General features: G+C 36.4%; 2 protein-coding genes across 2 annotated transcripts in view; one reads left to right on the top strand and one right to left on the bottom strand.

The window, feature by feature from the left end:
- Positions 1 to 16,572, top strand: part of CHPT1 (choline phosphotransferase 1) — a 42,846-nt gene extending 26,274 nt beyond the window's left edge. Inside the window, 6 exon segments of the mRNA XM_047788178.1 lie at positions 2,382 to 2,466; positions 6,388 to 6,519; positions 10,034 to 10,192; positions 10,611 to 10,736; positions 13,287 to 13,397; positions 16,400 to 16,572. Coding sequence (XP_047644134.1) covers positions 2,382 to 2,466; positions 6,388 to 6,519; positions 10,034 to 10,192; positions 10,611 to 10,736; positions 13,287 to 13,397; positions 16,400 to 16,444 — 658 coding nt within the window. The 3' untranslated portion in view covers positions 16,445 to 16,572.
- On the bottom strand, positions 16,376 to 24,495 carry SYCP3 (synaptonemal complex protein 3). The gene is given in 10 exon segments (XM_047788179.1): positions 16,376 to 16,479; positions 16,605 to 16,618; positions 16,621 to 16,708; positions 17,623 to 17,721; positions 18,354 to 18,453; positions 19,810 to 19,927; positions 22,487 to 22,521; positions 22,688 to 22,754; positions 23,482 to 23,618; positions 24,446 to 24,495. Coding segments are annotated over 9 exon segments (708 nt in total). The 5' UTR covers positions 23,615 to 23,618; positions 24,446 to 24,495; the 3' UTR covers positions 16,376 to 16,425.
- Between the last annotated feature and the right edge of the window lie 56 nt (positions 24,496 to 24,551).

Genomic DNA, 24,551 nt, shown 5'->3' with positions numbered 1-24,551 from the left:
GTGTAGGCCAGCTGCTCCAGCTCCAATTCGATCCCTAGCCTGGGGACCTCCATATGCCACGGGGGCAGCCCTCAAAAGACAAAAAAAGACCAAAAAAATGTGGCGTGAATGATATGTATATGAAACCAAGGTTCCTATCTCAATCCCTGCATGTGGCATTTAGTTCATTGAGAGAAACTTTGTTCTATAATTTCTTTTTTTTTTTTTTCAGATTTTTTTCCATTGTAGCTGGTTTATAGTGTTCTGTCAATTTTCTACGATAATTTTACCAGCTTTCCTTGTTGCTTATGTTCGCTAGTCATACCCTGGAAAAATTATGGATTAACTTAATGCAATTCTCCCACTGTTACTGGAAAAAGAGTACAAAATTCTAATAAGTCTTAGGTATAGTAGGAAGAGCGTTGGCTCCGAAGTCATTTTCCTATAGCAATATCTAACCATTTCAATACAGGCATGGAAAAATCCTTTTAATTTCCCTTTCTAAGAAAACAGGCATTAGAGTTCGTAACTCATAGTCAGATGCTTAGTAAATGTTAATACCTTTCCTTCCATTTCTCCACAAAATACTGTATATTATATTATTAAGTTTACCTTTTTCGACTAACTTGACTGTTTCTCCATGCAGCCTGGAGGCCTTGGTTTGCCTGTCACTATCTTACAAATACTAGATGTCATTCTCTTTTCTTTTTATTTGTGGGTTAATGTTCCATTCACCTTTTCCTCCTAAATGCTCTCCAAATAACTCAGTTAAGAAGTCTTTTCCTCCATATCTGGTTCTACTTTATCATCTAATCCCTACATTTCTTATATTTGCAAAGCAGTAAGTATTCCTCTAGCATCTAAAGACTCCAGGGCATCCAAATAGAGATGCAAAGTAGGTAGATAGCTATAAAAAATCTGGAGCTCACAAGAAAAGATGTGGATTTGGAGAAATGGATTTAGAGGTCATTAGCATATAAATACTAGTCTTAAGTATAGATAAAATTCTTCAGGGAATCTAAAAAGAGGAATTATGGAAACAATAGCATTTAAGATATAGAGCATCCGGCAAGGTAGAAGAATCATGAGAGAGCATGGAATAAATAAAGACATAGCAAAGCATTTCAAGAAAGAGGGAGTGATCAGCCTTTTAAATACTGCAGTGTATCCCTTACATTTAACAAATTGAAAGTAACTGTTTAAGCGGTTTTAAAAGAATGGGGCCAAAACCTAGACTGCAGTGGATTAAACAGCAAATATGAAGAGAGAAGAGGGAGTTCCCATTTTGGCACAGCGGAAACGAATCCAAATAGGAACCACGAACGAGGTTGCAGGTTCGATCCCTGGCCTCGCTCAGTGGATGAAGGATCCAGTGTTGCCGTGAGCAGCGGTGTAGGTCGCAGACGTGGCTCAGATCTGGCATTGCTGTGGCTGTGGTGCAGGCCGGCAGCAACAGCTCCGATTAGATCCCTAGCCTGGGAATCTCCATATGCTGCGGGTGCAGCCATTAAAAAAGACCAAAAAAAAAAAAAAGAAAATTACAAATGTACACCACTTCTCAGCCCTGTTTATGGTACAAAGGAGAGAAGAGTTGATATCTTCAGAGGACACAGATTAGAGAATGATATTGGTTGGCTGAGTGGGTTTTGACAGAAGTTTAAATATGTTTATATATTACTGGGAAAATGTATATGGAAATCAGAAAACTATAGTAACTATTGGTAACCTAATGAAAAAAAAACTTGAAATTTTCACTCCTTTTTTTTTGGCCACACCCACAGCATATGGAAGTTCCCCCACCAGAGATCGAATTTGAGCCACAGCTGCAACCTATGCCACAGCTGCAGCAATACCGGACAGATCCTTAACCGACTGCACCAGGCCAGGAATGGAACCCACACCACCACAGAGACAACACCTGATCCTTAACCCGTTGCACCACAATGGGAACTCCCTTCACTACTTTTTAAATGAAATCGACTTGGGAGTGTTTAAGAGTTTGCCTTAAATCATCTGGTTGTTTTTATATTATTGTAATTTTTCCTGACTATAAGAGTAATACCTGATTATTAATAAAACATTTAAACTTTGTGGAGTACATAAAGTAGAGAAGAAAAGCCTCCTGTAATCTCAGCAATAATCATTCTTAACAATTTTGTAAATGTTGTACAGATTTTTTCTCCTGTTCACATTACTAATGTTTACATATATGTGAGCACATGTTGTTCTGTAGGCTTTTTCACTCAGCAGTATAGTTAATTGATTATTAAGGATAACTTAAGACAAAAATAAACTAAACCTATAGAGAGTTTTACATCTTTGATTTTAATATATGATTAACCCACCTTCATATTCAGGAATTTTATTTACAAACATCTTTTCTGTTCTTTATCCTTCTTCAGAGTGGATGTAACTGAAATTCAGATAGCTTTAGTGATCATCTTTGTACTCTCTACATTTGGAGGAGCAGCAATGTGGGACTATACGGTAAATCTGAACGTTCAAATTTATATTTAAGTAAACCTTAAAAATATTTAGGAAAAAATGTTGCATTGTTAATTTTCTTCAGAAATCCTTGGAATTGTATTTAATACTCATTCTATTTATGAAGTTTTTTTCTTCACTTTATGATTTTACTAACCTTTATTATGGCATTTTCCCTTTATGCAAAGCATGAATTTATAACAGTGGCGCCCAGAGAGTCAACTTTTATCAAAATACTGAGGTCTCTAACCAAGCAAAATTTAAAAACACTCCTTAACATAGGAAACTCCATTCATAGTAGATTATAAATGTTCAAATTAGCAACTTTTCTTTCCTAACATTAAACATAAAATATTTTCCTGAGTTTACTTTTTATATATCTATTTAATAAGATAAATTTTGGCCTGAAAAGGTAGTTCAACTAGTGTGTTTAACTTTATATTAGGGGAGTTCCTGTTGCGATATAGTGGAATCAAATCCAACTAGGGACCATGAAGTTGCATGTTCGATCCCTGGCCTCGCTCAGCGGGTTAAGGATCCAGTGTTGCCATGAGCTGTGGTGTAGGTTGCAGACGTGGCTCGGACCTGACGTTGCTATGACTGTGGCGTAGGCTGGCAGCTTTAGCTCCGATTGGACCCCTAGCCTGGGAACGTCCATATGCTGCAGGTGTGGCCCTAAAAAGCCAAAAAAAAAAAAAAAACAACTTTGTATTAGGGAAAAGGGGTCCTTTTCTTCTATGTGGTAATATTTTCGTGTATAGGGGAAATGATTAAGTAATTTATCCAACACATAGCTAGTAAACACTGGAGCTAGAAATTAGGCAGATTGGTTCCAGACTCTCTTCTTAAGCACTAAGCTATATACCTCTGGTAAAAATAGTAAGAGATACAAAACTAAGCATACTCTTACCACTGTGTTCCTTGGTATTTACCCAAAACACTTAAAAATTTTTGCCCTTTCAGGAGTTCCACCTGTGGCACAGTAGTTAAGAATCAGACTGCAGCAGCTCGGGTCGCTGTTGAGGGGCAGGTTCGATCCAAAGCAGTGAGTTAAGGGGTCTGGCACTGCCACATCTGTGGCACAGGTCACAGCTGTAGCTCAGATTCAGTCCCTGGCCCAGGAACTTTTATATGTCTTGGGTTCGACCATAAAATTAAAAAAAATACATATGTCCATGCAAAATCCTGAACACAGATGTTTATAACAGCTTATTTATAATTGCTGAAACTTGGAAGCAAGTCCTTCGGTAGATGCCCTTCAATGGGTAAATGGATAAATAAACTACGGTACATCCAGGCAGTGGAATACTATTCATTGTTAAAAAGAAAGTGCTATTGGAGTTCCTGTCGTGGCGCAGTGGTTAACGAATCCGACTAGGAGCCATGAGGTTGCGGGTTCAATCCCTGCCCTTGCTCAGTGAGTTAACGATCCAGCGTTGCCGTGAGCTGTGGTGTAGGTTGCAGACATGGCTCAGATCCCATGTTGCTGTGGCTTTGGCATAGGCTGGCAGCCACAGCTCCGATTCAACCCCTAGCCTGGGAACCTCCATATGCCGCAGGATCGGCCCAAGAAATGGCAAAAAGACAAAAAAAAAAAAAGAAAAAGAAAAAGAAAAGAAAGTGCTACCAAGCCACAAAAAGACATGGAGGAATCTTAAATGCATATTATTTAGTGAAAGAAGCCAATCTGAAAAGGCTCCATATTGTATGATTCCACACTGTATATGGTACCCTGGAAAAGGCAAAATGCTGGAAACAGTGAAAAGATCTGCTATTGCCAGAGGTTGGGGGGAAGGAGGGATAAATTGACAAAGTACAGAAGATTTTTAGCGCAGTGGAACTATTGTCTGTGATTCTATAATTGTGGATCCCTGTCCATCTGTCATTATACATTTGTCATTTATGCATTGTTCACTGTCATAGAATGTACAACAGCAAGAGTGAACCCTAATATAAACTATGGACTTAAGGTGATAATGTTTGTGTCAGTGTAGGTTTGTGGATTGTAACACATGGATTGAACCACCACTCTGGTGGGTGATATTGTTAGTTGGGGAGCATGAGTGTGTGTGAGGGGCAAAGGAGTATATGGGAACTCTATGTATTTTCTGTATAGTTTTGCTGTGAACCTAAAATCGCTCTAAAAATCAAGTCTATTTTTTAAAAAATAGTAAAAGTTCTCTGTGGCGTGTAATTTCAGAATTGCCAATTACGGTTCATATCACTAGGCTCAAAAATAGACATTAAGTGGAGTTCCCTGGTGGCACAATGGATTAAGTTTTCACTGTTGTCACTGCTGTGGCTTGGGTCACTGCTGCAGTGAAGTTCCATCCCTGGTCTGGGAACTTCTGCATGCCAAGGACGTGCCCCCCCCCAAAAAAAAGAGCATAAGCAATTATTTTATTTATTTATTTATTTTCCATTTCTTGGGCCACTCCTCACGGCATACGGAGGTTCCCAGGCTAGGGGTCGAATTGGAGCTGTAGCCGCCGGCCTACGCCACAGCCACAGCAGTCCGGGATCCAAGCCTCGTCTTTGACCTACACCACAGCTCACTGCAACGCCAGATCCTTAACCCACTGAGCAAGGCCAGGGATCGAACCCGAAACCTCATGGTTCCTAGTTGGATTCGTTAACCACTGAGCCACAGCGGGAACTCCAGAAATTATTTTATTTTATTTTTACAGAATACCACTTTTTTTTTCTTTTTACAGTTGCACCTTCCTTATATGGAAGTTCCCGAGCCAGGGATCAATCATAACTGCAGTTGAGGCTTATGCTACAGCCATGGCAACACCGGATCCAAGCTGCATCTGCAACCTACACTGTAGCTTGCAGCAACACCAGATCCTTAACCCACTGAGTGAGGCCAGGGATCAAACCTTCATCCTCACAGAGACTTTGTCAGATCCTTAACCCAATGAGCCACAATAGGAATTCTGAGCATAAGCATATTTTTAGGTAGAGGAACATTCCCTGAGACATTCATCTTCCTTCTCATCATGTAAGAATGAAAAAAGAGTCAAGGATATGCTACTGTAGGCCTCTAAAAATATACTAGAGGGTTGCAGGGTGTTTTTCATGGTAGCTGTTCAGCCAGTACCCATGAGAAGGTGAATATAGACCTAGAGGCAGTTAGGTAGCTCTGGTCCTTGTCATATGTGGTTGTCTTAAATATGGAATTCTGATTTAGTTATACTGAGGAAGAATTTAATCTTAAAATCATTTCACTCAATGTTTTGGCAATACCATAAGAAGAAAGCATACTTGCTTATTCTCACCAATAAGAATCCTTATTTTAGATATAGATTTTATAAATTTAATTGTTAATCTGTAGTTTCCACAAATCTTGGTACAGTATTTCAAAGTGTATTTTCAAAACACAGTAGCCTACAGCTTTTGGCAATTCATTGTTACTGTTTTTTAAATCCTTTGCTGCCCTTGGAAGTTTTCTTGAACAGCAATTGACCAACAGGTAAATATACTGCTAGAGATTTAATCCTGGATATTAACTACACAGAATTCTTGCATGCACGCACACTGTGATATTTGTCACATTCATGATGCAGATCATGGTGTCTGACTTTCCTGCGGTGCTGCGTTTTAGAGGCACTAAATTCAAGTGAACTATCCTTTTTCATGTTTCCTTTAAATCAGATGAAGGCTTGTGGGATGAAATACTTCATCACAGTTATTTAAGCCGCCTTGGCTGGATTTGATAGATTCATTTTTCACTTAATAGATAACACCATTAAAAGAAAAAATACTTCGGGTTATAGTCCAGAAGTTAAGGTTTGATAGCTTTTTTTTTTAGTATCTAAGAAAAAGGATAGTACAGGGCCATATCATAATGTTTCTTTACTATTTAATAGGAAAATAAATTCTTTTTTCCTAATGACGTGTTTCTTTCCTTTACCCCTAAAGATACCCATCCTAGAAATAAAACTGAAGATCTTACCAGTTCTTGGAGTAGTAGGTGGAGCAATATTTTCCTGTTCGAATTATTTCCATGTTATCCTCCATGGCGGTGTGGGCAAGAATGGATCCACAATAGCAGTAAGACACTCATTTCATCATCATTCTGCATTAATTTTATGATAAGTTTTCTCATTACCCAGCTACAGAGATACTAAAAATATGATGATAGTTCAAGACGGGAGAAGGAAACTGAATATCTTAAAGAATTCTTTTTAGGTACATAATACAAAAGCATTTTTATAGCAATTTAGATTGATTTTTAAAGCATTTTTCCTCTTTCTACAGCCTTTATCCAAGTAAGGACATACCATTTAATCACTCACTGTTTCATTACTGTACAGAATTAAGAGTTGCCATGTTTTCTGGCACGTTGTGCCTTGACCTAATAGGGGAGGGGAGGAGGCATAGAGAATGAGTTCCTGATTGAATGTCAGGAAAGCTGCCAAAGGTCATGGTTTCACATATGGGACAATTTATTACTCATGGAGTAAATTTTATTGAAATTTCACTGAAATTTTTTTTAGTATTCTAATATTTTAAAAGGTAAAAATTTTCACCTCAATTCTTTTATTATCTTTTGTCTTTTTAGGGCTGCCCCTACGGCATATGGAGGTTCCCAGGCTAGGGGTCCAATCGGAGCTGTACCTGCCGGACACAGCCACAACCACAGCCACAGCAATGCCAGATCCGAGCCGCGTCTGCAACCTACACCGCAGCTCACGGCAACACTGGATTCTTAACCCACTGAGCAAGGCCAGGGATCAAACCTGCAGCCTCATGGTTCCTAGTCAGATTCGTTTCCGCTGTGCCATGATGGGAACTCCTTCACCTCAATTCTTAAGTTGAGTGGGTACACCCTGTATTTGTGTTCCTTACAGTTTGCTCATGCTATAATTCTTTTGTAGTTATTCATATTTGTTTTTTAAAACTTTTTCAATACACAGGAAAGAGGCAGAAAGGAATTCTGCCCAGTTTTTAAACAAATGTAATAAAATGTCTATTTAAAAAAAAACATTGTCATCTTTAAGGTAGTTGAACATAAGAAGATGTGTACTTATTCCAGTGATGCCATCTTCTATCAAAACATTGATGGACTACCTTTAAGCTCATTCTCTTTAATTTCCTCAGTACTATAGTTCAAAATTTCTGTCCTTTAAAGGGTGGGTTTGATTTTGAGAAAAAGTAAAGTCATTTGGAGCCAGATCTAATAAATAAAAGGATTGAAAACATGAAATACAGCGTTTTTATTTTTAAAAAGTCTCATTCTTGGAGTTCCCATCGTGGCGCAGTGGTTAACGAATCCGACTAGGAACCATGAGGTTGCGGGTTCGGTCCCTGCCCTTGCTCAGTGGGTTAACGATCCGGCGTTGCCGTGAGCTGTGGTGTAGGTTGCAGACACGGCTCGGATTCTGAGTTGCTGTGGCTCTGGCGTAGGCCAGTGGCTACAGCTCCGATTCGACCCCTAGCCTGGGAACCTCCATATGCCGCGGGAGTGGCCCAAAGAAATGGCAAAAAGACAAAAAAAAAAGTCTCATTCTCTTAAAAGACTTATAAATTGGTTCTCAAGACAGTTTCAAAGGAATCCACATAATTATCAATCTTTATGAATATATTATATATGTATTTCAAAGGAGAAGTATAAAAAATCATTTAGATGCATAAGTTCTGCTATATTTGGAAAAATTAATTTATTATTATTTTGAGGTGTTTGTCAGTTGACCACAGAATTGTTTTAGAAATGTTAAGAGTACACTGTGTAAAGGGCTTAAGAATACTTGTTGCTTGACCATGGATGATAAAATAGAGCGCTAGCTGGAACACGAGTTCCACTAAAAGGTGATAAGATTTAATGAGAATCAATGTCTACTTTAGAGAATACTTTTTTTTTTTTTTATGCTTTTTAGGGCCGCACCTGTGGCATATGGAGGTTCCCAGGCTAGGGGTCTAATCAGAGCTGTAGCCGCCGGCCTATACCACAGCCACAGCAACGCCAGATCCGAGCGACATCTGCAATCTACACCACAGGTCACGGCAACACCGGATCCTTAACCCACTGAGCGAGGCCAGGGATCGAACCCGCAACCTCATGGTTCCTAGTTGGATTAGTTTCCACTGCGCCATGATGGGAACTCCTACATTAGAGAATACTTTAATAAGAAATATTAGATTAAATGTTTGAAGGAAGACAAGAAATAAAAAATTATGTCTAAGAAGTGGTTGATTTCAAACTCTTAAGCTGGTGGTGGTTCAATTTTTTTTTTCTTTTTTGGACGCCCCATAGCATATGGAGTTCTCAGGCCAGGGATCAGATCCAAGCCACAGTTGCAACCCTCACTGCAGCTGTGGCGATGCCAGATCCTTTAACCCACTATGCCTGGCCAGGGATCAAATCTGCATCCTGGTGCTGCAGAGGTTCCACTGATCCCATTGCACCACTGGGAACTCTGGTGGTCCAATTTTTTCTTTAGCAGCAGATTTCCTTGAATATAATTTACAGAACCATATACAGATAAAAGCACTAAGTTTAATGGTCTGAATTTTTATAACTTATTATAGTGTTTTATTATGATAATTTTATAATATTTACAATATTTTAGTGTAGTTTTATAGTACTTATTTATAACATATAAACTTAACAAGAATAAGGCTATTTTAATGGATACATTTAAATTGATGGTTATGTATTTAGTAAGCTTTAATGTCAAATATATTTCATTATTTTTTTTCAGGATCAGCAGTGCTAAGATAATCCTGATTCACATAGATAAAAATGTAATGGGTTGGATTGTACAATATTACATAAGAGAGCATTTGCGGTCTTAATGCTGAAGGCAGGGGTGGGCATGGGATGTTGGAACAGAGAGAGACCAGGGTAGAATTAAACTTCTTCTAACCACTGATTAAGTTAAAGTGTAAAAAAGGCAGGTTAAGCTTTATTTCAGTATCTGCCCAAAAATTGTTAACTTGGCAATCAAAATGTTGATGGCCTTCAGCATAGTAAAACTTGGTATAGAATAAATCACATTGTTATCTTTTAGTGTTTATTAGTTTAATATGTGTGTTCATATAAAACTGGAATCAAACATCTGTGGCACTGTATTACCTCTTTGTAACCCAAGGGTTCTGTGGAAGTTTGAAAAGCACGGCTGAGGTCTGTATACTCCTTGAGGCCACACACTACATCATACTCTTTGGGTCTCTAGTTCCTTACACAAAATAGATGCTTAGAAAATATCTGCATTGTAATAAATGCATTATTGAAATGTGCTACAGACTTAGAAAACAAACTTACGGTTAACAAAGGGAAAGGTGATGGGGAGGATAAATTAACATGTACATGCTACTATATATAAAATAGGTGATCAACAAGGACAGACTGTACAGCACAGGGAACGCTACTCAATAGTCTATCGTAATCTATATGGGAAAAGAATCTGAAAAAGAATGAATACATGTATATGTATGGCTGAATCACTTTGCTATATACCTAAAACTATCACAACATTGTAAATCAACTATACCCCAATATAAGATTAAAAAATTTTTAAATAAAGTAAAATAAAATGTGCTGATTTTCTGCTTTATCCCTTAGGGCACCAGTGTCTTGTCGCCTGGACTCCACATAGGAATAATTATTATATTGGCAATAATGATCTATAAAAAGTCAGCAACTAATTTGTTTGAAAAGCATCCTTGTCTTTATACTCTAATGTTCGGATGTGTCTTTGCTAAAGTCTCACAAAAATTGGTGGTAAGAAATTGTTTTATGATTCATGGTATAAATAATGTATTTATTCTTCAGATACAAAGCCGGAAACTATTTCATACAATGGTTAAGTTTTCCGTAGTCTTATCATCACAGTAAAGTTAGGTATTGTGCTCCAAGTAATACTGTTCAGAGAGACTATTTACTGTATAGTAAGTTCTTTTCATTGTTTAGCAGTTATTATCAATTATAATTTTCTGATAATCAAGGAATTTAAATATTGGAAACTTTAATAAGCTACGCAGTCATGAATTTGAGAAATTTTAGTCAGTATTCCCATATCAAATTAAATGGTTTCTTTATCCTTGTCTTAGTAATAAATTATAGTTAATTCTACCCTGAAAATAAAAGCTAAAACATTTAAAATTTAATAGTGAAATTATTTTCTTTTATATTTTTATAGATAGCACACATGACCAAAAGTGAACTGTATCTTCAAGACAGTGTCTTTTTGGGCCCAGGTCTTTTATTTTTAGACCAGTACTTTAATAATTTTGTAGACGAATATATTGTTCTGTGGATAGCAATGGTAAGTGCTTTTTTTTCCTAAGGTTGCTATTTATTTTTAACAAATGTCAGATAATACTATGCTTAAGAGTCCTTTGAGTGAGATAGCAGATAGTCTTTACTTTTAGTCTATACAGTGTTTCTGAACATTTAAAATTACTTCTTTAAAGCTTGCTTTATATTGTGTTTGGAAATGGCTCATATATCTGGAGATCAGGTTTCCACCAACCTAAATCCCTAAAAACACAACTCTGTAACTTTAAAAAACTGTACCAAAAAAACAGTACAAAGATGTCAAAAATCGGGAGTTCCCTGGTGGCTTAGTGGGTTAAAGATCTGATGTTGTTACTGCTGTGACTTGAGTCACTGCTATGGCCTGGTTTAATCCCTGGCCTGGGAACTTCCACATGCTGTGGGTGCAAAAAAAAAAAAAAAAAAGTCTGCAGTCATTTCACTCTCTGGCAAAGGACTACCAGAGAGTGGTATGTCTGACTTGTATTTAATCTATCTTGTTAGAATTATTCCAAGCTTTTAGCAGATTACAGATTGTTAGCAAATGTGAGCACTGTTGTATCAAGAGCTGTCAGCTAATACTGAGGAAACAGAACAGACAGCACTACCAAGTACAGGAATCTGGGACCGTTTTGTGCTAGAAGAAACCCTACGTATCTGTATGCACTTGAGGATAGTGCAAAATTTATAAGTAATAATGACTTATCAAGCAAATTAAATTCTGATTGATTGCATCCTGCTTAAGAAAATAATGTGGATAATGCATATATTGATTTCTATTCAGAATTATTATAAAATATAGACTTAAGGTGCTTAAGAGAGCTTTAGCCATCTGAAGAAAATCATTGTTGGTAACACTTTACTCACACAAGAGGATAAAGGAGACACTATTAAATTATTTTATTGAGGTATTATCTGTATGGTTGGTCTTCAGTTAATGGTAGTTCTGGACAATTTTGCTATATTTTTCCCCTACCTCCATACCTCACTGGCCTTCATCAAATTATGATATACAAAAACAAAGTGCACTCCTACTGGTCTGGTTAACCTTTTTTTAATTTCACATTATTTCTTAGATAGAGGTATTTTCAAAAAAAAAAAAAGATCTGTGTATGGACCGGGGTACATCTGATCACCCTTTATACTAGATTCTATAGTATTATACTTTTTTCAGAGTAAATTAATAATGTCATTTCAGAAGTCTTCCATTCTTCAAATGGGGGTAAGATGTAAATCTTAAACCTTGAAAGTCTCTCAGGCAATATTCTAAAAAGTGTTTGAAAATCAGAATAATTTTTTTAATTGGCTGTCCACTATAAATATTGTTAGGGCTCTAAAACAACCAAAATTTAAGAAATAGGGAGTGATTATTCAAAATACCCGAAAATTCAATCTAGGGTTTCTTTTAGTGAACTCAAGTATTACTAAATAGAATTAACATAATTAAAATATCAAGTGTTAAAAATTCAAGCACCTGATTTTGTTCTTGTTTTTTTTTAGGGCCGCCCCTGTGGCATATGGAGTTTCCCAAGCTAGGGGTCCAGTTGGAACTGTACCTGCCAGCCTACACCACAGCAACGCCAGATCTGAGCCACATCTGCGACCTACACCACAGCTCACGGCAATGCCGGATCATTAACCCACTGAGCAAGGCCAGGAACCAAACCCTCAACCTCATGGTTCCTAGTTGGATTCGTTTCCACTGTGCCACGACGGGAACTCCTCAAGCACCTAATTTGTAATGAGTGAGCGGTCTGGTTTTACATCAGGTTATGTAGAGAAGATTATGGTGAGGAAATCAAATTCAGTTTTGCTTTAAAACGCTTTGTGGATGCACCACAGTTAAAAACAAACAAAAACTCTATGTGGACCAGAATACACATTCTGTGCCCTTTGGCATCCTTAAGGAAAAGATTCTTGCTTCAGAGAGAAAAGGGTCAGGTGGAGTTTTTCAGGTAAATGACAAGGAGATTTTTGCCATCATGGGTGAGAATTCCCTCTCCATTGGCAGAGCTGCAAGGCTCTTCTTTTCTGACCGAACTTTTCCAATGTCTGGAAATGTTTTTAAGTAATGTGCTTCCTTCTTAATGTTGTAAAGAACATAATTTTGCATGTGCTTCCCCTCAACTATGGTGTCTCTTCTAGACCTTTACTTTCTCATAACTATTCTCAAAGGTATAAGGAACAAGAAAATTATGTGATGGAATGATTTCATTATAAAAACTGACAGTCCCTTCTAATAGAAAATTTGTTGGTTTGTTACAGAGCAGGAAATTGAAAGAATGTGGAGTCAAAAGACTTGAGTTCTGTTGTTGTCCAGCTTTTATATTTTAGTCTAGGCCTTTTGCCACTCTGAGCCTCAGTTTCTATAACTGTGAGATACCCTGCATAGTCTACAGATCTATAGTGAGGTCCAAATATGAACTATAAAATGTTAATATTTTCAGTGAAGAATTTTTGGTTAAGGTTTAAGATTAGGAGGTGGGGACAGAAAAATAGATGTTACTTCAGAAAAGACAGACTATAACCCATTTTATATTTTCTTTTTTTGTTTCTAAAGGTCATTTCTTCACTTGATATGATAAGGTACTTTAGTGCTTTATGCCTGCAAATTTCAAGACATCTTCATCTAAGTATCTTCAAGACTTCATGTCATCAAGCACCTGAACAGGTTCACAAGCATATTGACTAATAGCCCAAGGAAAAGAGGAGAAGCAGTTAGGGGAACCTATGAGTGAAGGAAATTCCCCTTTGCAGGAGGCTAGTATACTATCAAATAAGGTTATATTTTATATAAAACATTAAGTCCTATAGATTCCATTATGTCTATTTCAGTTGCAGAGCCCTCATTGTCTATCAACATTTTTGATCACAGGTATTATGAGAGTAATACAATCTATAAATTAATTGGAAACAAAACCAAACAAGGAAATTTCAATTTTCTAATAAGAAACTGAACAACTCTAGTTCTAAAGAGCAATCTCTTTGTCTCAGAAATCCTTATGAGACACATGGGATTTTCTCTGCCAAAGAATTACATAAAAATTCAGGACTTAAAGGATTTTAGTCATCTTGAGGGTAATGCTTGCTTTGATTGCGAAAAATTGACAAGTGAGTTCATAATATTGCATAAGTGTATGGATTGTAATAATGTAATTATTAAGTCAAATGATGTTCTAAATTTTTTATTAGCCACTTTCAAAAGAAGTATGTTATTTACTGGTGTATAAAAGGAAATACTTGCTTTAGTATACCAGTTAGAATTTAAAAGGGGCTACTCGGATTTTCTGTAATTTGTGGTTAGTAAAAGGAATTTGTCTTCACCACTTTAGAATATAGTGAGAGTAGCTTGTTCCCTGATATTGAGTTAAAATTTCATTGTCACAAAAAAGTGGACATTAAACATTTCCTTTTGTGCAAAATAACAGTAGCTAAAGCACAATTGATATATAAGAAAATTAGTAATTTATGAAAACATGGCAAAAATATCTTTAGAGTATCAGCTAAAGCTATTTCAAGTATACTTTGACTCATTTGAGGTAAAAGGGGAGTAAAATAAGTATGTCATTCAACCACTAAGTATATTTTGTCCTTCTTTGTTTTTTTTTTGCTTTTCTGGACCATACCCACAGCATATGGAGATTCCCAGGCTAGGGGTCAAATCAGAGTTACACTGCTGGCCACAGCCACAGCCACAGCCACGCAGGATCTGAGCTGTGTCTGCGAGCTACACCACAGCTCATGGCAATGCCAGATCCTTAACCCACTAATTGAGGCCAGGGATCAGACCCGCAACCTCGTGCTTCCTAGTCAGATTCGTTTCTGCTGTGCCACAATGGGAACTCCATTTCCTGATTCTTATCTTTCCACTCTCACTTCAAAGTACTTACATTGCTCATTATGAGTAACAGAACTATCACAAAGATCTTTGGTGACCCAGATCCTCAGATTCCCATCTTACCTGTATGTAATTTTATCCAGTAGTTTTGTAGACCATAAACCATATGATGAAATAATTTTTTAAAGGAGTAATGAACATGTACTAGTATCTAAGCAAGTAAAAGATGTATTTTAAAAAGTGAAAGCTGATATTCCTTAAAAGGAAAAATATGTACTTATGTGAATTAAGTATACAGAAAATACTCTGGAGGTACATATTTTGCCTCCGAAACAACTGATAAATTCAATATGACTTTTTAATTTGAATGGTACTTAAGATTTATAGTCCAACGTGTATTTTGGGTTAAAAGGGAAATCCTTTACAAAATGCAACAATTTAGGAGGTAAACTGTCCCTTTAATGTCAGATATTTGTTAATGGTAGAGAACTGATTTCTCCCTGTATGTTATTACTGTTAGAAATAGAGAATCTATAAGGATTTGTTTTTAAAAACTTGGAAAACCTAAAGCTAAAATTAGGGTAGGTTGTGGGACAAAAACTAGAATTTTAAATATGGAAAAAAAGGAGAAAGTCACTCTTCTCTCTTATTAAGCATATTTTTTTGTTTTGAATGATTCAGTAAAAATAGTAAGTTTAACTCAGAAATTTTAAACATTTCAAAAGCAATTTAACATTTATTAAATCAAGTATTTCATATGTTTTTGTTTAAAAATTAACATTTTAAAAGGGTATAAGAATTAATTGTTCAAGTTTGGAAATGAGTATTAATAACTTCCATATATTTACTGAATATTAAAACTGAAAAAGCAATCTAGGTAATTTAAAGACAGATATGAAGTACTTAAACCATAAATAATTAGGGAAGTTCCTATTGTGGCTCAGTAGGTTAAGAACCTGACACAGTGCCCCTGAGGAAGGAGGTTCAACCCCTAGCCTCACTCGGTGTGTTGAGGATCTGGTGTTGCTGCAAGCTTCAGTCAAGCCTGCAGATGCAGCTCACATCCCATGTTGCTGTGGCTCAGAGTTTACCCCTCACCTGGGAACTTCATGTGCTGCAGGTGCGGCCATGAAAAGAAATAATAAATAAATAGGTATATTAATGATATGCTCTAAATCATTACTAAGGGCATGCGTCATTTAATTGTGGACCAAACCCAATTAAATGGCATTTTGATGTCTTTGTAGAAATGACATTCACAAATCCATGCCTTAATATTGATATTTTTAGATCTTGTTTGGTTGTGTTAATGGTTTTTAGCAGTTTAATTTATTCCAAAATGGAAACTTAAGTTGCTTTTAATAAATTTGATAAGTCAATAGAATATATTTTCTTTTGAAATCTTTTCATTAGAATTGGCTGTGTAACTTAATGAATATGTGCAAAAGGATGTACATATAAAATAGATTTGGTATTTTTTTTCTTAGAGAAGAGTAACATTAACCATCTATATACTTGTGCTTTCTACCTTTTGGAAGTGATACCAATACTCTGAAGCCAACACTTGAAATTAAATCATCTTTATTGCTATAAGTTAAGTGACAAGTATTAGAAAAATGCACTATTAAAGAGTTGGAAGATTGGTGGTACATGTAATTTAGGAATTGCTCCTACTCACCTAACTTCATATTTTATTTGGAGATTAACAAAAAGAGAGGTCATGTACTTATTAAGCTAATGATCAATACAGTGTAATATTTTAAACTGAAATTTTAAACCATGCTGAAGACTTACATGCATCTTAGCTAATGTTATAATTGTATCATATTACTTAGGTTCAAGTTCTTCCTTCAAAGAGTCATCAGAATAACATGGATTGAAGAGACTTTCGAACACTTGCCATCTCTTGCTGCTGCTGTTACATGAAAGGAGATATTAAACATTTGTTTAATTTTAGATAAGTGTTATACATATTTCAGCAAATAAAATATTTCACTGCTTATATTAATCCTTATTTTTTCAATTTTAATTATAACTTACAGTTTCCATCATAATTTTTTTTGCAACATAGCCATTTCTTTTCTAAGTTCATTCTGTGCACCAGTAAGTAGATTATCATGATTCTTCTCTAAGTCCTCCATACTCTAAAACACAAAAGGCTAGTTCAGTTAGAAATCACCACTTTTCACCCCAGGTTCAAACTTGTACAATTAATTTTCAAAAGTAGGAAATTTTTAATATTCAAATATTATATATTATTTCAGATAAAAATATTCTAAGTAATACAGAAAACCAAACTATCCACTGAAGGAATAAAAAAATGTCAGACATGAGTCAAATATTATTAAAGGAGGTACAATAGTGTACGTTCTCATTGAAAGAAACAAACAACAGAATTTTATAATAGGAATAGAAACACAACTTGCTGCAGCTCTGCAGTAGAAAATGGGGATTGATTCCAGTTTAATTAGCAAAAGAATAGGACTTCAACGGGTAAGTAAAAAGGAGTTAAAAGTATTCTCAGGCAAGAGCATAATCAGAAGCATGAAAATGCAAAGTGAGTTCAGAGAAAGCAGTTTTGTAGAGGGATGGCACTAATGGATGACTGTAGTAACTGAAACATAAAAGAGGATTATATGTGTGTGTGTGTGGGGGGGTGTTTCCACACCTAACATTTAGAATGAGATGCTGTCAGTTTTTCAGAAGGGACGAGATACACCATTTTAGGAAGATAATATGGCAGACTCATGAAGGATGAGTTGGAGAACAGAGAAATCAGTTAAGAGTTTTAATATCATAAGCAAAGAATGATGAAGTTCTTAACTAGGGCAGTAGTGTGGATGTGAAGAATAAGGGAGATTGAGGAGTCAATTATCAGTACTAAAGTCCTACACTAAGTGGTAACACTTAGCATTTGGCACTTAAAAACAATGAATTCAAAATGGAAAATAGTTAAGAATTTAAAATGTGTAAGTAAAATGTTTTCCCCTTAAACTTAGAAAAAAATTATCTACTACTTCCACATAGAAATTATAAGAAATGTATTAATATAACAAACCTTTATGAACTGCTCATATAACTGTCGGATTGTTTTCAGTCTCTGGCTCTGAACAATTCTAGACTGTTGAAAAACTTTTTGTTGCTGGCGAAACATATTCTATAAAAGAAAAAATATGTGATAAATAACAATTGGGTGAAAATTAGCAAAAAATAATTCATTAAACTTCAAAGGAATAGTTTTAAATTACTATTTTTAAGATTTTGTTTTAACAACTGTTATGACTGAGGTTAGATAATGTGTGTTCATCACTTATATACAACAATAATATAATAATCCTACCAGTTCACTGAGTAAGGAATCTCAACAACACTCAAAACATGTCTTAATTTTTGGTGCTTTCAGTGTCAACACAGATGATCCTTCCAATAATACTGGGCTTTCAGTTTCTTGGCTTGTTTTCCACCAATGATTTTCATCTTTCACCCTACTTTAGCTATCCACTTACATACTCATACCCTAGATTTTGTCATTACTAATAACTGTAACTTCTACATGGTATTAATAATAACCAACTTCATATTAACGTGTTAGATAGGAAGCAAAGACCAACACAGCTTTTATGAGTATGGTATGTGCCTATACTTCTGTTTTACCATTCAGCAGAAACAAACTCACAGACAGCAAGGGGTAATGGAACCTGGCTGAGTTCCCTGGGTGTGCTACAGTTCTAGGTTCTCCATTCCTACTTGACAGTAATGATAAATTATAAAGTTAAGCATGATACTAACAGCTAGTTTTTCTTCTTGTTCTTCAGCTTTCTGCACATCTATATCCCACTGCTGAAACAAAGTCAGAAACTGCTGAGAATACTCCTGGTTAAGCTTCTGCCTATAAAACATAATGAATACAGCTATATTTCATATCAATATGGAAAAAACTTTAAAAACAATATTTGATATACTATAATAAAAGGCAATAACAGCAAACTTTCAGATGTCAAGTAAAATTATGATTTATGCTGATTCCAGGGGTATTTGTTTTCCTAACAGAAAAGACCTCTCATGTGCTTTAGCTCTTAAAAACTAGAAAAGTTTTATTGTATATACACATGTTCCAGAAAAGTACGTTTGGTTTCTTGAGGGATAGTTTTTTTTGGTGTTTTGTTTTTTTTTTTTTACAACCACACCTACAACATATGGAAGTTCCAGGCTAGGGGTTGAATCAGAGCTGCAGCTGAAGGCCTCACCACAGCTACACTGACACCAGATCCACATCTGCAATCTAGACGTATGCCTCAGCTTGCAGCAATGCAGGATTTTTACTTATTTATTTATTTTTTGTCTTTTTTTTTTTGCCATTTCTTGGGCCGCTCCCGCGGCATATGGGAGGTTCCCAGGCTAGGGGTCTAATCAGAGCTGTAGCTGCCAGCCTATGTCAGAGCCACAGCAACGTGGGATCCAAGCCGCGTCTGAGACCTACACCACAGCTCACAGCAACACCGGATCCTTAACCCACTGAGCGAGGCCAGGGATCGAACCCGCAACCTCATGGTTCCTAGTCGGATTCATTACCACTGCGCCACGAAGGGAACTCTCAGCAATGCTGGATTTTTAAGCTACTGATCAAGACCAGGGATTGAACCCATACCTTCATGGACACTATGTTGGGTTCTTAACCTGCTAAGCCACAATGGGAACTCCCAGAAAAGTTTGTTTGATCTCCAAGCAAGTTATTTTTCATTTTCTCCTACTGAATATAAGTTATCATAGATCCAGTGAAGCTATTATACTTATTATATTTGTATTTAAAATAGAAATATCTCAATTTTTCCCCATTTTGGCACACTGATTTTGTACAAAATAGTTAACTGAGCTAAAATATATAAATGGATTATAATACATAGACCCTTTTCTACATTGTTAAACAGTTAACTATCATTGAGACCAATGCTTTAAATAACACTTTTTATCCAGCTAGTATATTTCTAGAATGAATATAAATTACTTGCAAAAACTCAATTGTTATTTAAAAGGGGAAAAAGTCATCTTTATTGATTTCTAGGAAACACATCTCAAGTCTATGAAGGAATGAGGTTATAGGACTAAAGGACCTAGAGGAAAATCAAGCCAAATATACTTCTTACTAGAAACCCCAATAAATGATAGTACTTTTCATAATTTGTACCAATGAATACTAAGGAATGATACAAATGTTGTGGCAGTGAAAAAAAATGAACAACCTTACCTTTGCTCTTGCTGGGTTTTCCAAACATTTTCAATTTTCTGGTTACTGGTTTTGAGAGAAGCCTTGGTGTACATTTCTAGTTTTTTTCTCTTGGCAAGAAGAGCCTTGTTAATATCAGCTATGTTCAAAATAAAGATTCATTAAATTTAATGTGGAAGAAAGTTATTTTATTCCCACATACTCAAATAAATATGGATACAGCTGGTTTAAGAGTTTTAGAAAGATTTAAAATCAAATTTTAAAATAGAGATAATATCAAAAATCAAGATTATTTGCTTGGTTTTTGTTTCTGAGAAAAAAACTTTTGGTTTTTATTATCCCAATTCTGATTTTCCAAACTAGAGATAACTAAAAAGAGCTAATAAATGAAAAAAAAAAAAAGGTCTCAAGAATAGACTAATTTCTCCATAAGAAAACACTAATAAAGGCTGGAATTTTTAATTTATAAAATACTTTCTAACTGAAAGAACACATTTAGATGAATTATTGTTAGAACACATTATATAAAACATAATACTATTTTTTAGAAATCTAAAAAAGGATATCCTAGAGCAATGGCAATAAAGACACACATAAATCAATGGGACTTTAAGGAAACTCAAAAGCTGGCACAGCAAAGTTAACCATTAAAAAAATGAAGACAACCCACAGAATGGGAGAAAATCTTTGTCAACAATGCAACAGACAAGGGCCTAATCTCCAAAATATACAAACAACTCATGCAACTCAACAACAAAAAAATAAACAACCCAATTGAAAAATGGGCAGAAGACCTAAACAGACATTTCTCCAAAGAAGACATACGGATGGCCAACAGGCATATGAAAAAATGCTCAATATCACTAATTATTAGAGAAATGAAAATCAATACTACAATGAGGTACCACCTCACACCAGTCAGAATGGCCATCATTAACAAATCAACAAATAACAAATGCTGGAGAGGGTGCGGAGAAAAATGTACCCTCCTTCACTGTTGGTGGGAATGTAAACTGGTACAACCACTATGGAAAACAGTATGGAGGTACTCAGGAAACTAAATATAGAGCTACCATTTGATCCAGCAATTTCCACTGGTGGGTATATATATATATATATTCAGACAAAACTTTCACTGAAAAAGATACATGCACCCCTATGTTCGGAGCAGCACTATGCACAATAGCCAAAACATGCAAACAATCTAAATGTTCAATGACACAGATGAATGGATTAAGAGAATATGGTATATATATACAATGAAATACTACTCAGCTATTAAAAAAAACAACAAAATAATGCCATCTGCAGCAACATGGATGGAACTAGAGACTCTCATACTAAGTGAAATAAGAAAGAAAAAGACAAATACTGTATGATATCACTTATTTGTGGAATCTAAAATATGGAACAGAGAAGCCTATCTAAAAATAACAAAGAAAAAAACAGAAACAGATCATAGCCAAGAAGAGCAGACTTGGTGTTCCCAAGAGGGGAAGGGGAGGGAGTGGGATGGATGGGCATTTGGGAGGTTTTCTGGATGCAAACTGTTACATTTGGAATGCAACAGCATGGGGAAATGTGTGTGATTGGGTCACTTTGTTGTAAAACAACTTGACAAAACACTGTAAATCCACTATACTTTAATAATGGTAATTTTTTAAAAACCTAAAGACAAAAAATAAAAATTTTTAAAATACCATCAGTGATACTTTTAAGTATTTTTTTTTTACTAAAAGAGACAAAGACCAACCAAGCATAGAAAACCTTAATTTAAGTAAATATCTAGATAAATTCATTCATGAACCCTATTTTAAATACTTTTGTGGAGCTTTTTATTGGACATTTTTACCCATAAGTACACACTTCATAAGATTTTTTACTACTTCAAGTAATGCTCTGTTAAACATAAACACATGTATATGAATCTACCATCAGTTATTTTTCAATAACCATGATTAGGTGACCTACACAATTATATAAATACTTTTTACTTCAAATATGCATCAATAATAATAAATTTATTGACAGATTATAAAACAAGCATTTTGCTACTATCAAATAAGGCAAAGCTTTCAAAAAAGACTCGATTATATGAATCCATAGAAGAACCAAATATTGACTCTTTTAAGAATACTATTCCCTAAACACAGTAAATATAACTGATATTTGACATATAGTTTAAAGTTTATGAACTTCTTATCTGATTGTACATCTCTCAGTAATTCTTTAATTCTCAACCACATAATGTAAAAATAGTAAAGAGGTACTTTAAAGGCATCAATTTATAATGCTCTTCCTAAAGAACACAGGAATGTCTGAAAATAACTGAGAAAATAAAAACTCGACTTATACAGATATGTGTGTTTGTATCACTTAGTCCATGAAGATCCATAAAAAGGATACTTTTCCCCATCCACTTTTGTTCTATGATTCCACAATCCATTAAACTCACACATGTATAAAACATAAAAGCACCGTTCCTGCCTCACCACTGTCAGTATCATTCTCACTTCTCAGATCAATAATTGGAAAAGGTTAGTAAGGAAATCTGTGAAGCTGGATCACATATACTGTGCAAAATCGTTCATATGAGAATAGCCTTAAATAAGTCTCATAGTCCACTGATTATCATCTCCTATTATTCAAGTTACATGGTTTAAAACAATTTTCAATATAAGTATCTCCTAAAACATACCTCCAAATCTTTCCAGCATATTCTGTACTTCACCCCTGCGAAAAATTGCATGAAAAATTTTTAAGTTTCCATAAAATATCATTCTTGTCTTGGAGGAAATATCACACACTCATTGTAGTACATACAATACTCATTGGACAACCAAACAGATTTTTCTTAAAGTGTTTTATCTAACAGGCAAAAATCGTTTGCGAATATTACCCCAAATCTTCAACTATTCCTGTAGAAGTCCTTTTTTTCCCATGCTTATCAAGTATTGGAGTCTTCCCTGCATTGACAATGAAAAGAAAAATATTTGATATTAAGTATGCTATTTTGGTCACTTTTAATGGAGTAATATCTTAATTTTGAGATATTTTAGGCTTTCTGCTAAGACAAGTTTTTAAAGCAAACATATAAATAGAATACTTTCAGAGTTCCAGTGGTGGCTCAGTGGTTAATGAATCCGATTGGGAACCATGAGGTTGAGGGTTCGATCCCTGACCTCGCTCAGTGGGTTAAGGATCCCAATTTGCGGTGAGCTGTGGTGTAGGTCACAGACTCAGCTCCGATCTGGCATTGCTGTGCTATGGGGTAGGCTGGCGGCCACAGCTCCGATTAGACCCCTAGCCTGGGAACCTCCATATGACGCGGGAGCAGCCCTAGAAAAGGCAAAAAAAAAAGACAGTAATAATAATAAAATAAAAATAAATAAATAGAATACTTTCTCTGCAGGTCAGATGGAATTAAGTCAGGATCCAGGACCATTTTATATGAACAATTTTGCAAGTCTTCCTGTGTTAATGTCATAAAAAGCCATATAATTTATCAGACATTTTGGGAATAATGACAAGCAAAAGTGAGAAATCTACATACGTTTCACTAACTCCAAATGAGAAGCATGAAGTACATGAAAATGCTCTATAAGCAAAGTTCTATTGTAGTTTAAAATGTAGTGGTTTCAAAAATGAACTGCAGGACATGATCACTACCCAATAACAGGAGCTATATGGTACCTTCAATGACATCCTCCTCTGAACCACTCAGATCTTTTTTTTCTTCTTTCTCAAAGTCATAGGGTCTTATCACCTGATCCTCCATGGATGGCTTTCCAGATTTCCCGGTATGTTTTCTTCCAGAAGGCACCATTTTTCTAAATTAAAAAAAAAACAAAACAACAACAAAAAACACCTGAATCCAAAGACACCGTTTAAATGAATTGGCAAATTTCAAAATGAGAGATATCAAATAATGATCATCCTAGCTGATCCTAAGAGTCTCTTCTTTTATTTTGCTGGGCCAAAAATTAACAAAAAAGATGCCGCTGTCGCCCTGACCCCGGGGGCGGGGGGGGGGGGAGGCGGCGGTGCTGGGATGGCGAGTTCCCTGCCGAAGCCCCCACTCTGCCAGCTCCTGACTAAACTGAGGCAAATCTAGATTTTGCCTTTCAGTCCCACAGGGAAATCGGAGCTCCTGACAGGATCGATCACGAGCCCGACACCAAAACGTTCTGCCTTCTGGGTCACGGAGAACGACGTTCATTAAGACTGCCATGACCCAGGGCTTGAGGACCAGAGAAGGGAAGCCCTGAGATCCCCGGAATCATTTCTGCGGGTTGGGGGCGCGCAAACGAGGGCCCACCCTCCTCGCCTACTGGTGTCGCGTCCACCCGCCCGGCGTCGCGTCCCAAACCGCGCAGCCCGCGCTTTTTCGCCCGTCCCTCGCCAGCTCCCGGCCCTGCCCACAGGCAGCTTCACCGCTTTCACATTCCTGTCAGAGGCCTCAGGGAGAGCCAGCGGGAAAGATTTACCTCATTGGTCAAAAACAACCAACCGGACAAATAACCTGGATGGGACACCCGCGCTGGACAAACTTTCCCCTCCTCACGCCTGAAAAACATCCCAATAGCAGAGAACCACAACTACAGGTCTCCCGACAGGCGTCCCCGCCGCTCCCACCTCCTCCGGCCCGGCGCCTCACCTGAGGGGTTCGCTTCGATGCAGCGACGCTCCTCTGAGGCAACTCAGAATTCGTGCCTGAGAAAAGCCTGCCACGTCTCGCCCAGGGGCGTCTCTGATTGGCTGGT

This window comes from Phacochoerus africanus, chromosome 7, assembly GCF_016906955.1.
Source record: "Phacochoerus africanus isolate WHEZ1 chromosome 7, ROS_Pafr_v1, whole genome shotgun sequence".
In the NCBI taxonomy this organism is placed as follows: Eukaryota; Metazoa; Chordata; class Mammalia; order Artiodactyla; family Suidae; genus Phacochoerus; species Phacochoerus africanus.
Note: the sequence above shows the minus strand (reverse complement) of the source record. Positions and strands in the feature narration are given on the sequence as shown.